Source organism: Chaetodon auriga, chromosome 15, assembly GCF_051107435.1.
Source record: "Chaetodon auriga isolate fChaAug3 chromosome 15, fChaAug3.hap1, whole genome shotgun sequence".
Taxonomy (NCBI): Eukaryota; Metazoa; Chordata; class Actinopteri; order Chaetodontiformes; family Chaetodontidae; genus Chaetodon; species Chaetodon auriga.
This window is the reverse complement of record NC_135088.1, coordinates 740204-758025: the sequence shown is the minus strand read 5'-3', so window position 1 is coordinate 758025 and position 17822 is coordinate 740204. Positions and strand designations below refer to the sequence as shown.

The 17822-nt window shown below is 43.2% G+C and overlaps 4 protein-coding genes and 3 non-coding genes across 7 annotated transcripts; 2 read left to right on the top strand and 5 right to left on the bottom strand.

The window, feature by feature from the left end:
* Positions 1-1799: 1799 nt before the first annotated feature.
* LOC143332750 (histone H3-like) lies at positions 1800-2289 on the bottom strand. The gene has a single exon (XM_076750520.1). It carries the CDS (start codon positions 2287-2289, stop codon positions 1879-1881), a length of 411 nt encoding a protein of 136 aa, XP_076606635.1. The 3' UTR covers positions 1800-1878.
* A 1069-nt stretch (positions 2290-3358) lies between these two features.
* On the bottom strand, positions 3359-3811 carry LOC143332752 (histone H2A-like). Its single transcript, XM_076750523.1, has one exon. It carries the CDS (start codon positions 3809-3811, stop codon positions 3428-3430), a length of 384 nt encoding a protein of 127 aa, XP_076606638.1. The 3' UTR covers positions 3359-3427.
* A 1431-nt stretch (positions 3812-5242) lies between these two features.
* Positions 5243-5626, bottom strand: LOC143332749 (histone H2B 1/2-like). The gene has a single exon (XM_076750519.1). The coding sequence runs from the start codon at positions 5624-5626 to the stop codon at positions 5255-5257; it is 372 nt and encodes a 123-aa protein (XP_076606634.1). The 3' UTR covers positions 5243-5254.
* A 1353-nt stretch (positions 5627-6979) lies between these two features.
* Positions 6980-7052, bottom strand: trnav-cac (transfer RNA valine (anticodon CAC)). Its single transcript has one exon. It is a non-coding gene; the product is annotated as a tRNA-Val (tRNA).
* Positions 7053-9768: 2716 nt separating this feature from the next.
* ncf1 (neutrophil cytosolic factor 1) lies at positions 9769-16589 on the top strand. The gene is made up of 11 exons (XM_076749760.1): positions 9769-9876; positions 10073-10153; positions 10313-10388; positions 12601-12766; positions 12928-12986; positions 13292-13414; positions 13750-13857; positions 13947-14064; positions 14619-14732; positions 15147-15322; positions 15593-16589. The coding sequence occupies exons 1-11, from the start codon at positions 9805-9807 to the stop codon at positions 15754-15756; spliced, it is 1257 nt and encodes a 418-aa protein (XP_076605875.1). The 5' UTR covers positions 9769-9804; the 3' UTR covers positions 15757-16589.
* A 199-nt stretch (positions 16590-16788) lies between these two features.
* Positions 16789-16860, bottom strand: trnaw-cca (transfer RNA tryptophan (anticodon CCA)). Its single transcript has one exon. It is a non-coding gene; the product is annotated as a tRNA-Trp (tRNA).
* Positions 16861-17378: 518 nt separating this feature from the next.
* On the top strand, positions 17379-17450 carry trnae-cuc (transfer RNA glutamic acid (anticodon CUC)). The gene has a single exon. It is a non-coding gene; the product is annotated as a tRNA-Glu (tRNA).
* Positions 17451-17822: the final 372 nt, after the last annotated feature.

Below are 17822 nucleotides of genomic sequence, written 5' to 3'. Positions count from 1 at the left end.
GGTTTAAGATGAAAAATGTATCCGCTGCCATCTCCAGAAATGCTCCCTGGTTTGGTGACGGCTCCATGTGGAGAAAGAGGGGAGGGAGAGCCAGACGTGGTCCTGACTAAAAACTCATGTACAGAGACTTTAACACACAGTACCAGCATTTAGAGTTAGGCTGGTGTGGTCCACCCACAGAACCGATTTTTAAAAAGATAAATGATTTCACACATGGTGCATTAATTTAATACAAAACTATGTGAAACAGAAAGTACTGAGGTGATAAAAGTATTGAAAAACAAAAACCTCTCAGAGAGCATTACAAACGCTCAGTGGCTTGTTTCTTCCTGTTCGGGTTGTTGTTTATTGTCATCATGATGAAACAGCAACACCTCCTGACGGACTGTTACAGAGCTACTAAACATGATAATGGAGTGTAAAATCTTCTGTTTCTGTGGTACTGTTATCAGTTTGAACTGAACTTGGATCAGGGCAAAGATTCACGCTGTGGTTCCCTTTTCCAGAAAATAAAACCCAGATGTTTCATCCACAGGCAAAAATTTCCAGGCGGGAAAAAAAAATCTACTTCATTGTGTTCAAACTTCTTAGTCGAGGTGAGTCGAACGTCCACTGATTGTGGCTGCTGGGGATAGAAGTTCAGAGTGTGACTGTCCAAAAGAGATCAAACCATTGATCTATTCCCAGTGCCTGTGGAACACTTTCAGCTTACTTTAGGGATGCTGTGGACAGGTGTCTTAGGCCCATTGGATCATTGTCAGTGATGTACATCCCTTCATTGCTCTGCACAGCAGAAAAGACTTTGAGTTATGTTTCTTTCAAGTGTCTCTGTGACGCTTCCTCAAAATCTCAAGACAGAGATGCCAAATGAAAAGAACATGGAAACTACACTGACTGAATTCTGGACAGGCAGCGATCCAGACTTTCACCACACCAGAGACAGTACAACACCGGACTTACGTATGCAGATACAAAGGAGGCCTACAGCTCCTCCCCCTCCCCCCGCTGGGCCGTTCTGATCACAGTCAGGTCCATCTGGTCCCTGCATACGTACCTTTGGTGAATAAACAACCACAGCCATTAGGTATGTGAGCAGATGGTCAGAGAAGTCCAGCGCAGCACTGAGGGCGCCTTGAAACCACTGACCGGGAAGCGCTGTGCAGTCCACGTGGAGAGGACCTTTGTTCCTCACAACACCTTCATTCGACCGATGATACAGCCACGGCTGGTCGTATGTCACGGGGGAAAGCTCTGGAGCTCAGGGACTGAAGCACCCGCACATTAACGCCAGCAAGGCGATGATTTTTATAAACTGTACATATTGAGCATATACATAGACTCATGAAATTCAATGTCCTCAAGTCCAATACAACATGTGACACTGGTCATTTTGAATGTTGGCACCAGTATTGTTATCTGCAGTAGTATTTTTATGACATTTAGAATTTTTATTGTATGTAATGTACATATAGATGCACAAGGAGCACTACGCAGGTCATTCCTGCCCACAGCCAGCAGACGGTGGGACAGTGCACAGCAACATCCACTCAAATGCAAGTTGAACTGATAACGTGATCACATCTCACTTCTCCTGACTTGTTGCTGCTTTTACATGTGAATTTCCACCATTGTGGGATAAATAAAGACTTATTTCACAAACAAGCACTGGGAGCCCACAGTAAAACCCACTGAGGGGCCACAAGACACGACCCCAGCCCACATGTCTGCACATGAGAGCACTGAGTTACTTCTCATGATTAGAGATAGATAGGATATATATACACACACACACACAGGACAGCCGGCTCTCTCGCTGTTTGTGTTTGGCTCTTAAAAGAGCCGTTTTTTGTTGTTGCTGTAGGCAGACGTGGGATCAGTTTAAGCCCTCTCTCCGCGGATGCGGCGGGCCAGCTGGATGTCTTTGGGCATGATGGTGACCCGCTTGGCGTGGATGGCGCACAAGTTGGTGTCCTCGAACAGACCCACCAGGTAAGCCTCGCTGGACTCCTGCAGGGCCATGACGGCCGAGCTCTGGAAGCGCAGGTCGGTCTTGAAGTCTTGGGCGATCTCCCTGACCAGGCGCTGGAAGGGCAGCTTGCGGATCAGCAGCTCGGTGGACTTCTGGTAGCGGCGGATCTCCCTCAGGGCCACAGTACCGGGCCTGTAGCGGTGAGGCTTCTTCACTCCGCCGGTGGCTGGCGCGCTCTTCCGGGCAGCCTTAGTCGCCAGCTGCTTCCTGGGAGCTTTTCCTCCGGTGGACTTTCGGGCGGTCTGCTTGGTTCTGGCCATTGCAGCTGAGTGTTTCTCTTCGTTCTCTAAGCTGAAGAAAAGATGCCTCTCTGCCGCGAACAGCGGCCTTATAAAGAAACTGCCGCAGTGACGTCAGCGCGCTTGGGCCAAACCGAGAGGAGCGCGCGCTGAGGCTGATCATCTATTGGATAAAAAGAAAATTCGAAGTGAGCCCTCCTCCACAGACGATGTGTGACTGATGAGAAACACTGAGAACGTGAGCACGTGCTCAAAGACAAATCTGTCTGCGGGCTCTTCAGTATTCAGCTCAACATTTATTCCTTTGCGTTTTAAACATGACAGAAACACAACATGTACACACTCATTGTACTTCATCATTGTGCTTTTCATGTACTTTTATATATAAACTCTTTTTTTCAGCTGCATGTATGTATAAAACTATATACTGAGATAAAATACACATACTGAGACAAGGCCGTTCAGAGGGAGGAGTCGTACAGGTTGACGGCCACAGACAGGGATGACGTCACTTTGGTGGGACGAGTGTGTCACTGAACGTACTCCTGTCCTGAGCAGCGTCCTCCTCTCTGACTCCACGTCACTGCGGATCTGTTGGCGTCCGCCATCCTCAGCCTGCTGCCATCAGCAGGTAGAAGACAATGTGTACGTGAACCACGTGCACCTCCCACACACACGGCTCTGATTCTCTTAATAAGAATTATCATTATTATTGCAGAGTGATGTTGCCTTTTACCATTTATTGTTTATCTACATTTTTGTTTTACATAAAATTCTTTGAACCAACAGATCTGCTTGGATGACACACTGTTAACTCATCATCATGAACATTCTCTCTGTTATTGTACTTTCTTTGATCAAATGAACAAACTGAGCTGTAATGACTGAATGTCCGCAGTGAGGGATTAAACTTTCACCTTTATGTCTTTCAGTCAGATAAGACACGTGGTTCAGTGGACCAATCACATGCTGTTACAGCTCTCCTCATCTTCTGTTGTGTTGTTTTATTAGTTTGTTTAACCTGCTGCAGCAACATGTTTACCTGTGCCTGACAGTGAAACTTGGACAGAAACTACTGCGAATGAATGAATGAATGAAGCGCTTTTAGAGGAGGTGGGAGGCTCTTAAAAGAGCCTTTTGTTTGATTGTAGTCGGGATTTTATTTCTTGGGGACCTTCTCGGTCTTCTTGGGCAGTAGAACAGCCTGGATGTTGGGCAGCACGCCGCCCTGGGCGATGGTCACTCCGCCCAGCAGCTTGTTGAGCTCCTCGTCGTTGCGGACCGCCAGCTGCAGGTGTCTGGGGATGATCCTGGTCTTCTTATTGTCGCGGGCAGCGTTGCCTGCCAGCTCCAGGATCTCAGCGGTCAGGTACTCCAGCACCGCCGCCAGGTAGACCGGAGCTCCGGCACCGACGCGCTCAGCATAGTATCCTTTCCTCAGCAGCCTGTGGACACGACCCACCGGGAACTGCAGCCCTGCTCTGGAGGAGCGGCTCTTCGCCTTCGCTCTCGCTTTTCCGGCTCCTTTTCCACGTCCAGACATTTTCTAACGGCTTCTGAACACACCCCTGAAGGCTCGCGGCTTTATCTGCACCCAGCTCCTCGTTGATTGGCTAGATTGAGCGTAACTATGATTGCCCAATCATCTGTAACGTTGTTTCCAACGCTTCCGCTTTGCGCCCTACGGGATTTTCAGAATAAAACATGTCCCGCTGATATGCGGAGTGGAAGGAACCTGCGAACAAAGCGCGTGTTAGATTTGATCTCACTGTAAAAACTCACAGCAGATTCTGTGAGTGCAGGTTTCACCAGAGACATCAGGGGAAGTAAGACTGCATCTCACGGCCAGTGTCACTCAGATCAGTGGGCGACAGCTTCTGATTTATAACAAAAGTTCTGGTCTCTTTGAGATCAATGAGCATGTTTCAGGACCACGTCAGGATAAGTCTGTTTGATGACCATGACACAACGAGCTCTCCACAGTTTAACACGCAATAATAACCTTTTGAGCCAGAAGGCATCTCTTCTTTCAGCAGTCCATAAATGATCCCAAGGCCTTGCATCGAAGACCAGACCTCCTGAGTCCTTTTGTCTGATGTGTGCGCACAAGGACTAACCAGCAGTGATACCTGTGACTTATATTTAATCATATAACATAAAGCAACACACACACTAAACATTTCAGCATATTTTAACATGTTTCCTCAGTCACAAATGTTGACAAGTGCACCTGGTTCGGCGTTTCTCTACACAGCACCTGATCTGCACTCCACCCCTTTAATACACTTATTTTCGTTGAGTGTTGAGGTCAGATGATAACGCTTCGTTATTAATTTCACTGATATAGACCCAAACATGAAGTGGGAAGTCAAAATTTGATCCTTGTTCACCAGGATATGATCGTGCTCTGTGAAACGTTATCAACTCAACATGATGCATCCACTTCACACGAAGCAGATTGAGTCGTGTTTAGGATCCAGTGGAAATGTTGCTGCTCAGAGTAACACACAGGACACTGATGTCTCCTGCACGGGAACCGGAGGGAGCTCAGCTTCTTCTGTTTCTATTGTTCTGTTCAAGCCGCCGCCATGATGTGTGGTCTGTGTGTATGCGCCGGGCGGGGGGGGGGGCGCGCACACACACACACACACACACACACACACAGTGAGCCAACACGCTGCAAAGGCTGTATCTTTGACTTGCCGTTATCCTGGTAATAAACTAAACTCATTTGGGAGCTGAAACATCCGGGCCGTAGGAACAGGCTCTTTCCGAGACTCGGACTTCCATCATACAGAAGTCATGGACGTCACTTACAGCGTATGAACCCATGAATCAAAAGATTAACCAGATCACATTTTTCATGAACTAGAAACTCCATTATTTAAATAATTGGTATCAGCACATCATTGTGCAGATCGACGCTCTTGTCGTGGCAGTTGGTGGTCCTGAAAAGGACCTTTGTGTTGTTTGCGCTGAGGCAGGTTTACTTGGAGCTGGTGTACTTGGTGACGGCCTTGGTGCCCTCAGACACGGCGTGCTTGGCCAGCTCTCCGGGCAGCAGCAGGCGGACTGCGGTCTGGATCTCCCTGGAGGTGATGGTGGAGCGCTTGTTGTAATGAGCCAGACGAGAGGCCTCACCGGCGATGCGCTCGAAGATGTCGCTGACGAAGGAGTTCATGATGCCCATGGCCTTGGAGGAGATGCCGGTGTCGGGGTGGACCTGCTTGAGCACCTTGTAGACGTAGATGGCGTAGCTCTCCTTCCTGGTTCGCTTCCTCTTCTTGCCGGACTTCGTGGCGCTCTTCGACACGGCCTTCTTGGAGCCTTTCTTCGCTGCTTTCGGTGGTTCAGGCATGGTTTTACCTTCGGTGGTCCTTCTCTGATGTGCTGACCGGGAGCTCGGACAGGCCATAAATATTCCGTGGATGCTAATAAGTGGAGCTGTTGCTCGTAAACGATTGGTTGTCTCTCTGAGACGGACTGACGGTGCGTAGTACGAGTGAGCGTGAACCTTTCCTCTGTGACAAGCTAAACATTAAAGGTCAAACGAGAAACGTTACCACAGATTTCAATAGTTCTGGTATTCATATCAATCATTCAGTAAAAGTTTTGATACCAGACTGTAAAAATACTCTGTTACAGGGAAAAAGTAAGTATGTGAGTATTCCTACCCCCTATCCTCATTTCATCCTCTGGAGGCCTCCTTTTATAGACAGATGTTGTACAGCCAAGTGCTTTAGAAAGCCCTCAAGAGGAAACCCAAACCATTCCAAAGAAAAACCCCAAGTATTCCAGACTGTGTGTACATGTACACAAGTCTCACAAACCTTCCCAGAATATACTGCTTCAGCTCCGCTGTCACAAGGATCACTCCTGCCGCGAGCCATCACACTGAACAACAGCAGCTTAAACAGTTCATCCACCGACCTCACAAACTCAGACAAACTGTGTTTTTACATATTACTTTTACATATTATCTGCAGTACTGCAATACTGCACATTCGGTCTACTTGCACAAATTTTTTTTTGCTGTTTTCTGTTGTAAATACTGTTTATATACTTAGTTCTATTGTATTTTTGTAATACTATTATATAATATGTATTCTATATTATAATACATATTATATAACTGTATTTAGCTTTACATTTTTATTTTCATTCCTGTTTATATTTTTTGTTACTTTTTCTAAATAATTGTGTATACATCCTGTGTTTGCTCTATGTTTAATTGCTACTGCAACAAAATAATTTCCCAAATTGGGATCAATAAAGAAACTGTCTAAGTCTTTAAGTCGTCTATGAATATTTACTTCACAGACATAAAAAGTGCAGCATACTTCACAGAGTCTAAGTATTGAAATAATAATGCACCATTAACAAGCTGATAATATGTTTCGGTTGTGATGCTGTCGTTCTAAGTGGATTTGTTGCTTTAAAGCTTCTCAAGAAAGGAAGATAATGGGAAAATCAGGGTTCATTGGGTCGTAGTACACAGTCTTCACCACTAGAGGTCGGATATTAACGTGATATTTATGTGAGATATACTGTATATCTACTTTATAAGGTCAAAGTCTGTCTCTGTCTCAACATACCTCTGAAAAAATGAATCGTCCTTCAATCATTGTATTGTTGTATCGTTAAGTAACACATTTGATCTTTTCACACACGTGATCTACTCTATCACTTACGCAAGAAGGGAAAAACGAATTGTTTCCGCCCGGTTTCGAACCGGGGACCTTTCGCGTGTGAGGCGAACGTGATAACCACTACACTACGGAAACCACTGACACGTTCACACTGACGTTTTGTTTAAGTAGATGAATAGATTTATCAAAGGAAACTGTATATGTCGTGTGTATTGTAGGAATTTATGTATAAAGTTAATAATACACATATCAGTACATAAATACACTATTAGGAGAGAAAGTCCTGCTTTGAAAATATTACCATGTAAAAATAAAGACGTCAGCAGGAAAACGTTTTTCAGTATCAAAAATATAAGTAGCAACATGCTGATTCTGCAGCTTTTTTGATGAAGTAAAGAATCAATAATTAATATCATGAAGTCGTATTTTAATGTGCCCATTGTCTGTGTGTTGTCTGGTCTATGATTTGTGAACATGTGAAGCTATAATTTTTACATGTTGTTGCATGATCTGGTTGTGAGCTGACTGAAGCACTCTCTGTGTTAGCTTAGCACATGTCCATTTACACAAGTATGGTGCTAGTACAACAAAGCACAATTTCGAGGTACTAGTACTTACATGAGTACAGCCATTTTATGTCTACTTCTACTTCACTCCATCTGTGCTTGTTACTTCACTGCATACGTTGTAGATTACGATTTCACATAAAAACATACATTAAGGTTGTGAAAATAATACTTTGAAATAATACACACAAAATACACACACGTGGCTAACATGTAGTCAGATGTAGCAATAAGTGTTCTGAGTCATCACATGCAGTAATGTGACTCTGGATGTCTCATGGGAAGGAAATCATCTGCTTTCTGCAAATAGTAACACCTTCACTGCAAATCACAATGATTTGATGCGTTTGTTCATCATCTATAAGATTATTTCTGGATCACTTGCTCCTTCCATATTACTAAAAAACGTCTCATCTGTTAGTCATCAGCACTGGTGACCACTTCAAGATTTCATCTGAACAAAACAAATCTAAATGCACGCTCAAATCTTTTTGCTGTGTGGCTACACTGGAGGAGGAAGTTTAGCCATGTGGGTTTGTTTGTGAGCCCTCCTTTTACACTGTTTTTGTTCCTCTTTGCTTGTTGCAAAAGTTTTGGAAATCACAATTTGGAGCTGAAAGCCCCTCTGAAAGCCCACACGAGTGACACAACAGAAGGGTTGCCACAGAAATAAAAGACATGATTTTCTGTGTGTGGAAGGATGTAATGAGTGAGTGACCGCAGGGAGAAATCAACACAGTGATTCCCCTTTAGACTGAGAAACAGCTGAGAGGGGAATTCTTCAACTGCACGATTTCTTGAAATTTGACCATTTACTGCTTTTGACTGCTAGTACTTTTAGTATAAGTGCTGCTGGTACAGAGTCTGACCAGGGAGTACTGGGGGTGGTGGAAGAAGTACTCAGATCCATAAAAGTGCCAATACTCCAAAGTAGAAAAACTCTAATCAAATACAAGCTCTACATCCTCTAAATCCTACATAATCAAAAGTACATAAGTATACGCAATAACAGTACTTGTTCTGTGACATTTCCTGACCTCGTCTTTTAATTATCTATTCTTATATATTATTTATTCTCTATTCTCCATGAGTGATATAGACTCTCAGCTGAGGGAAGACATCGTATATGCAGACTTGCTGAGCTGCACTGAGTAATGCCACTGAACGGTGTGTAATTACAGCAGTGGGTTTCCACTGCTGGCACAGCAGCTAATAAAAAACTGATTAAATAACTGGTATTCATCACAGAAAATACTCCGTCGATAAAATTCATTTCACTTTGATTTGACCAAAAACTAAAGTGATTCCCATCTGTCCTTCATTAGGGGACAATGTTAGCACTAAATGCATTTCCTGAGTATAATGTTGAAAATCTGATGTGTAGCAGCCATAACGTTTACCATGTTAGCATGCTAACATTTGCCAATTAGCACTAAACACAAAGTATAGCTGAGGCTGACGGGAATGTAAGAAGTTTTGCTGATATCTGGTCAGAAGTTACTGCACATATCAAATCATCAGATCATCAAAGTCAGTAGGGTTCATCCTCTCGGGACCACGATGGTCTGTACAACATTTAATGACAATCCCTCTCATCGCTGTGTGGACTGAAACAGTCATTCTGCTTTCACTGAGCTAAAAAAAGAGATGGACGGAGGAGTGAAAGTGAGGTCGGTGTAGTAGTGTGATACAGAACTCAACAAGGTGAAGGCACTTTGCTAAAATATGACTTCTCCATTTCCAGACGCAGTGTCTGTATTTGACTGAAAGTTGTACCGAAACAAGAAATGCATGCTTGAATTTGTCCGTCGTCCATGTTTCACATGAATAAAAGACCCAGAGAATATTTACAGGGCTGAAGCGACCTGTGACCGTATCCTTCTTCGTTCCTTCCCTATTTTCAGACATGTTGTCGACCAAACAATTGACTAATCAAGAAAATAACCATTAGTTCAGTCCTCCTTTATACTGTACTTCATCATATTTCAGAGGGAAGTATTGTCCTGTGACTTCATCTGCTGCTGCAACTCTGATTCTGACAGCCACTGCTTTTATTATTCAACTCTAATGTTATTATCTATACGTCACAGGTATCAATATCATTAGTATTATCAGTACTGTTCTATACAAGTGAAAGCAATAGAAGTTCACTGTTTCTTTTCTCTGTGATGAAGTTCTATGACTTTCAAAGACACAGAAAGAGGAAGTGACTCTTGTGGTGAGTTGATGATACGCTGCACACAGACACACACACAGTATATAAGCCTCGTGTCTGTTGTGTTTTATCTCAGTCGGACTTCATCAGTTCGGTGTATCTCAGCATGGAGGAGACCTACGTCAGGCACGTGGAGCTGCTGGGCTTCGAGAAACGCCTCTTCCCGAGTCAGCACTACGTAAGGCTCGAAGCATTTACTCTACAAACCCAAATCCTGCTACAGAGGCTTCAAATCCTCTTAAAATCTATACATCTAGAGACTGTTCCAGAAAATAACCAGTGGCACTGAGACAAAGATCAGACTCTGAGAAGCCTGAATCAAGAATCCGGTCTTCACAGATCAGAACATCATTTGTTGTTGTCTGTTTGTGCAGGTGTACATGCTGATGGTGAAATGGAGCGACCTCTCGGAGAAGCTGATCTACAGGACGTATCCTGAGATCCACACCTTCCACGTGAGTTCCTGTACACTACAAAATAAAATCTCTGTGCAGCTCAGTGGGTAAGAAATAATCAACCTTCCATGAGTCAAATGACCCAAAGGTCTGAGGCAATGCAGACAGACATGCACTTTTTGAATGTGGGCTCAGAAATGTTTTTTGTTTCGGTGACAGAAATCACTGAAGGAGATGTTTCCCATCGAGTCTGGTCAGATAGAAAAGAGGGACAGAATCATCCCTTCGTTACCAGGTAAAAACAATAATAATAATAAAGAATTCTCTCTATATTTCTGCTGCTTGCTTGTAAAAGACTAACAGTCTGTGTCACACTTCTTGCTCTCCTGCCATCAGGGCTACTCCACTCTCATTTCTGTCGTTAGTCTTTTATAGGATGACATTCTGCTTAGTTAGTTAGTTAGTTAATTACTTTATTAGTTAGTTTATTAGTAGTAGTTAAAGCCCTTCTGCATGCGGTCACGCTCTTTCAGGAAGCACCTGTGGTTATCAAACATATTTTCCACTTCTCTTTTTTACATTTGATGAAGCAACTGAGCAAAGTGCAATAATGCAGAAATCAATGTCAACATTTGCAAAGAGTTTTGGCAGCTGTGAGCAGCAGCGAGAGCTGAGTTTACAACAGAAACAAGACAAAACAGGAAAAGAACAACAAGGAAACAAGGTTAGTTAATATCTGGCAAACTTAAAGTTCACTGCTGGAACGACGTCTTGATCAACGAGCGGCGGCCTCAGTGGGCGACAGCTTGGTTTACGATCATCAACTCTGTACAAACACCAACACCTGTGCTCACCAAGCACATCTGGCAAAATGTGCTGCAGTCGCAGATGAACTGGGTGCTGATGGTCATCAATAAATAGTTCCAGCACATAATTCTGCCTAAAACCACAAACTGTCATTTTTACATTTCTGTATGTGCTCAAGTTAAACAAACACGTGTTAATCATTGAGCTGGACAGAGCCAGGCTTGGTGTTTCCCCCGTTTCCAGTCTTTAAGCTAAGTTAAGCTAAGCTAAGCTAAGCTAACCAAATCTTAACTCTAGCTCTGTAATTAACACACAAACATAAGATTGATACCATCTGCTCATCTGCCTGACATAAAGAAAAACATCAACGCACGTCCTATCATGCTGAACTGTTCCTCTGAGAGCAAAGATAACACTGCTGGGAACTCGACACACAACCTGAACATGAGCTTAAAACAAACATAGCAACAGCTTTCAAGATCAACATGATGCACACACATTAGAAGAAGTGAAACCAGTCACTGAGGCTATTTTTATGCTCCTGTAATTCCTGTGTCCGTCAGAGGAAATGCAGTTTGATGCCACTTCTTGCTTCCAGTTTTTTAATGAGAGCCAGGTGTCGCTGACATTTGACACTGAGCAGGTTTGTGCTTTTTACCAGAAAAAATTTCTGTTCCTGTTCCGACGTTCAGGGCAAGTTTTCCTGAAAACAGAACTGCACACAACCCGCTTGTGAAACCTTAATTACAAAACAAAACCTCTTACAATATAGAGAAAGAGAAGCCAAAACCTCAATCCTGATGCAACAGCAGCCTTCCTACACAGGTCTGGAAATTTCCACCTCGTGAAGGTCACATATGAGGGCTGAGCAAAGCTTATTGAAGCTGGAGAAGAAATTCTAAAAGGCAGAAATCTCAGAGCACGTAGTCACCGCCTGTTCTCAGCCATCCTCTGCAGGTCAATGCATGGGTAAAATAAAACACAAAACTAAGGTGACAAATTAGTGGATGCACTTCATGAACCGTGAGCCGCTGGACATTTTCTGACCATAAATCGCAGCCGTTTGAAAATATTTGTCTATTGTAGTCTGATGATGTTGTATTGCCATCTTACCTTAACAAAGTAATTCAATTCAGAAGAAATTCATGAAAACAGGAACCAGTTCAAGCAGCTATGACTCATTTGTGATGTTGTTTAGGAACTTAAATTGATCAACAGTCAATATACAGGAAATGCACACATTAGTTTTTACCTAAAAGCCTTTCTGACCGTTTCCAAAATGCTTTGATCAATTTTCAGACCTTCATTCAAATTCCTCCAGGTCTTTAAAGGGGTTTCATTTACTTTCTGTCAGACTTCTTAATATCAGTTAGCTGGTAATTAAAGAAGCCACTTTATTTAGAACAATATGGATATATGTCTTCAAAACTCCACTGAAAAAACATCTGATTTAAAGCATTAAAATAACCTTTGCTTTTTCTCTTTCTTTGTAATTTCTCTCATTTTACACAGAAAGTGTCATTAGTCTTGCCTTAACATGTCATGTGTGCATCCATCACACACTCACTACAGATGTCTTTAGTTATGGTTCCTGCATGCACAGTCTGAAAATGGCATCACTGGGAACCCATCTACAAGGTACTGGGAATCTTGTTTCACCTGTGACTGGCTTCCACTGATGTGTTTGCTTGTGTCCTCAGCGCCGCGGTGGCTGGACAGCGAGAAGTCGACAGAAACCAGGCAGAGCACTTTGGCGGAGTACTGCCGCTCGCTCATCAACCTGCCGCCTCACATCTCCCGCTGCAAGCACCTCGCCAACTTCTTCAAGGTTCGACCGGAGGACGAGAACCCGCCTGCGCCAAACACGTCAGTATATCACTCACATCTGTTTCCACTGCAGATGACTTATTAGACAGCAGAGCAGAGTTGGAACGTGTATCACTGCAAATCTAATCAGTCAAATAAACAAGAAAAAGAAACGGCAAGTTTCCACGTGGAACAAAAGAAAATGATGATTTCCTCTTCAGACTGAAAAGAAATGAGACGTTTGTGGTGTCCAGGGAGTTGGCCAGAGGCAACGCATCTGGTAAGAGCCTCTTTACCAAATTCACTACATTCTTAACAGTACAGCTTTGATTTTTGTTTTTTGGAAATCAATACTGAAAAGAATCTAAAGGTCTTTTCTTTTTTCATACTCTTTGTTTCTGAATCTCTATACTACATCACTTTGCTCTCATAGAGTCACAGATAGCTTTAGATTGGAGTTTGATGGGCTTGACTTGACTTTTGGAAACTACTTTCATTCTGAAATTCATTAGTTCGAATCAGTTTCTTGTAAAAGCTGCAGGTGTTTCCTGACATTGGAGGAGGTTGTTGTGTTTCATCTCTCAGAGATTTCTGGCCCCATCATACTGGACACCTACAGAGTGATCGCAGACTTCACCAAGACGTCCAAACATGAGATCAATCTGCGCACCGGAGACCTGGTGGAAATTGTGGAGAAAAATCAGAACGGTGAGAACACATTCAGACATCGCCAGCGGAGGCATTCATTACAACATAAAAGCCTTTTTTGTCCGCCTTTTTACTCCGAGTGACGGGATTGTATTTGAACATAAGAACTGATGCTCAAATGTTGCTTGGATCACTTTAACAACACGAAAAAACGATGTTACCGCCAAGTGTGATAGTTGATTTTTTCATGAGGATCAGGACTATCGATGTGCTGACTGAGGACGGGCAGGCTGCCCGAGTTCTGCTGGGACTGACGGGGTTAAACCCAGTTAATACAAAACCACTAAAAAATGAGACCAGGTTTTGAGCTGCGGTGGTCCTGCTGTTGTGTTCAGGTTGGTGGTTCTGCCAATGTGAGTCTAAAGGAGGATGGGTTCCTGCGTCCTACTTGGAGCCTCTGGACGGACCCGAGGAGGCCGAGGACCCGGAACCAAACTACGAAGGCAAGCTGTTCACATTGTTTTCTAAATGACGTAAACTCTTTTCAGTCTTCTCCTGTTAGTCTTTTTAACAGTGCTTTGCGTCCCTGCAGGAGAGCTGCACGTCACCATCAAAGCCTACAAGGGGGAGCAGGAGGACGAGATCTCTCTGGAGCTCGGAGAGACCGTCGAGGTCATTCACAAGCTGCTGGACGGCTGGTGGGTCATCAGGTATGATCTACAGACACATTAAAAAGGTTAAAATTCATAGTTTTATGGCAAAAGAACCAGAGCTAAAGAGAGAATATTGGATTTAGATTCATCAGATGGACACAAAAAGATGGGAATCAGTAAAATTACACCTAAAGCAAATATGATATGACGTGTGTGCAAAGAAACAATACAAAGGTACACAAAGTCACCAAGTTTATATCTGTGTGTTTATGTTACACCTAACTAATGGCATGATGATACCTGACGGGAAGTTTCAGAGGTTCTCAAGCATGAACTGAAGCTGTGGGCGAGTTAAATCCATGACGTGCTGCTGACGTTAGAGAGAGATGAGAAAGGTCAAAGTCTCACCAGAGACTCAAGCATCTATTCTCTGGGGATCATGAATACTTGTCAAGATATTTCACTCTGAACCAAAGTGCTGGACCGGAGCCCTGGCACTGCCATCTTGCTACAGTTCATTAGAGGCTATCATTGTTTCATCTTCTCATACTATTGTACTGGTTAGTTGTTCTGTATACTTAATTTTGACTTGTACATGTTGCTTTGTTCAGGAAAGGAGAGGAGACCGGTCATTTCCCCTCCATGTTCCTGCACAAGGCCGGCAAGAGAGAGAAATATGAAGCAGAGAGGGCGAACGTGCAGGGAAAGAAACCACCACCTCGCAGGTATGTCAGAGATCAAAAAAGCATTATTTCAAAGGTCTCCGCTGAAAACATATAATGCATCACTGAAAGGCAGCTGTAATTTGTAAAGAGCTCATGTGCATTTCAGGAATGTGACCAAATGTAAGTGAATCATCAACATCCTAACATCATAATGCTAACCCGCAGTTAGCATTTATCATGCTAATAGTAAGCACGTCCTCACATGAGCTCAGCTATCATGCTTCCACACATGTAAGATTCAGCATGTTGGCATTTTAATGTTTGCATGTTAGCCTGTCATTTTAATCTTTTAGACCTCACTGTCAATATAGTTGGAGGACATTCTGGGATTTGGAAGCACTTAAACTATTTGGAGATCATCACTCACCACCTCTCCTTACCAGTACAACTCTGTGTGTTCTTTTTCGGTCTCAGATCAACCATCCGAAATGCCAAGAGCATCCACAACAAGTCTCGCCAGCGGCTCAGTCAGGAAGCCTACCGCAGGAACAGCCGTCGATACCTCCAGCAGAAGGGCGGCCGCCGAGCCGAGCCGCACAGAAGCTCCAAGAGTGCCGAAAAGTCACCGCTGAGGGAGAGGAAGAACCAGGGTAATGAAGCCGTGGTCGTACTGACATGTTTCCAGGGCAATTTATTACATCTGTGGCAAGTTAATGTTCCTCTCCAGGCCATGATTCAACCGCTAAGAAATCATTTCTGTTATATTTCCATGAAAACAGTCACCTCATCACTTACATTGGCAAAGATGTAACTCTACACCTTTGCCGTCATTTAATATGCCTTTATCTCCACCCACCCCTCCACCATCTGATCAAAATACTGATCCGTAGCAACATGATTTTGCTCCTTGTATCCACCAGAAAACATTCCAGAGCAGTCTGGCTCCAGTTCAGAGAGCGAGCCGAAGAAGGAGGCTCCGGTCATCCCTCCACGGCCCAGTCCGGAGCTCATCCTGGAGCGCTGCAGCGACAACACCCGCAAGAAAGTCAGCATCCACAAGTCACGCTCCAGCTCCAACAGCTAGCATGGGGACGCAACGTATGTCTTAAAAGTAAAAATGAGATCAACTTTTCAGAGCTTTTTTATTCCTTTATTTGTTGTGGACAATACAAGCACGAGTGCACAGCAATAAGAGAGAGCTCTGCTTCGCTATTGGCTGCTGGTGTTCATATTTACATTGCATGAAAAACAAACTATGTGAAAGCTATATTTCCGAGTGAAAGCTGAATTTATTTGGTTGAACATTATTAAAAAGTCTTTTTTTTTTTAATGGAATAGTGTTTCTGTTTGTACCTATGTGTGGAAGCATTTAGATCTGTTTCCAGTGCAATCTGTTGCTTTGCTTTTATTTATTTGCTTATGTATACAATAATAAAACAAAATGGTAAGCTTTTATTTCTGCACTCTTCAGGACTGTTTCCTCAAATTTTGCAAAATGTTGAGAGGAGCAGTGCCTCTTCCTCTAATGCAAACACAAAACCTCACTTTGGGTGTGTGTTCAGGACATTCTTTGGAACTCTCTGACTTTCCTGACTATCAGCCTGCCGTCATTCTGACCACAGCTTGATAAACAGAGCTCTGTGACAGCAAAGTAGGTGAAGGTTTCCAGGTTTTGTGGGACAAACGGGACAGAAGAACGTTACAGAGAATGTAGGTCTGTCTTTAAAAAGCCTCAAAGTCAATAACCTGCAGCACATTTGGAAATGAGGCCGAGGATGCAGAGGACACAACGTTCTCACTCTTATTGGCTGTTCATACAATATCTGACAAATAAAGACACTTAGAATTAATTAAAGTATGAATGTGAGAGCTGTACCTGAATTTCAATTAATACATAATAAACACATGTATTAATTTATGTCCCTCTTAATTGTTTACTTCATTTATGCATTTAATTATTTGTTTCTGTACTGGTTTTAACATCTATTAGTCTTTCTGTTCGTCCTAATTATTCTGTTAGTTGTTATGGTGTTATATTACTAAAATCGGTAATCGTTTGGGCTTTCTGCACATCTACTGATTGGCTGGATTACAATTGATAATGAAAACTAAATTTTGACCCCGACGTGATTTGAACACGCAACCTTCTGATCTGGAGTCAGACGCGCTACCGTTGCGCCACGAGGTCCCACGTTTCGCTTTCGATATGTGAGGATATGAATATGGAAAATTCCTCAGGCAGCGCCAATATTATCGTTAGTTATGATATTATCTCAGTATCCACTCTTAACTTTCATCAGCAACAAAAACATAATGTCAGGAGAAGCGAAACGAAACAGCAGCTAGCTCGCAGGATAAGCCCCATCTTATGTAAACGAGGCTTAGCTATGTTAACTTAGCACAGTTACTCCGCTAACATGAACACGTTGGACAAGGGAATAAAGCCAAAAACTAAAATTTACCTATGGCCTTAACTTCACTCTCAAACGTCCAAATCATGAGTGTGTGAGGAGATAATGAAGACGGCATTGTTCACTTGCGAACCGACGACAGCTCTACCTGACGCGATGAACGTTCACTAGCTAGCCAACCAAGTCAAGCCCACAACAACCGTGACCACAGCCGACATGCTGGTGCGTGTGTTGAACGTTGTTATTCTGGACTGATCTACTAGTATATGATGACAGATTCTGATTGGTATGTCTGTCCCTGGTGGTCTAGTGGTTAGGATTCGGCGCTCTCACCGCCGCGGCCCGGGTTCGATTCCCGGTCAGGGAACTCCTTTTGATCTGTGTACAAAGCAGTTACACAAATCGTAATTACTTCAGTCGCATGACCACACTTGTGGTACAACTGGTGATGATTATAGTTTCACGACTCACTATATTAAAACTGTTTTTAAAAAATTATTGTCTGAGGTATTTCTTCCCCCCCAGTGGTAGAAAGTAACTAGGTACATGTTCTCAAGTAAGTACTTAATATTTATTTAACTGTTTGCACAATGCACAAAGCATGTGGCCAAAGTATTGTGATATTTTATTCTGTTGTATCATTTTAAATGGATCTTTGTCCCAGTTCAACATCATTAGATTGTTTCTTGTACTGCTGTAACATGAGAACTTACCGTCTGGGGTTCAGTAAAGTATTCTC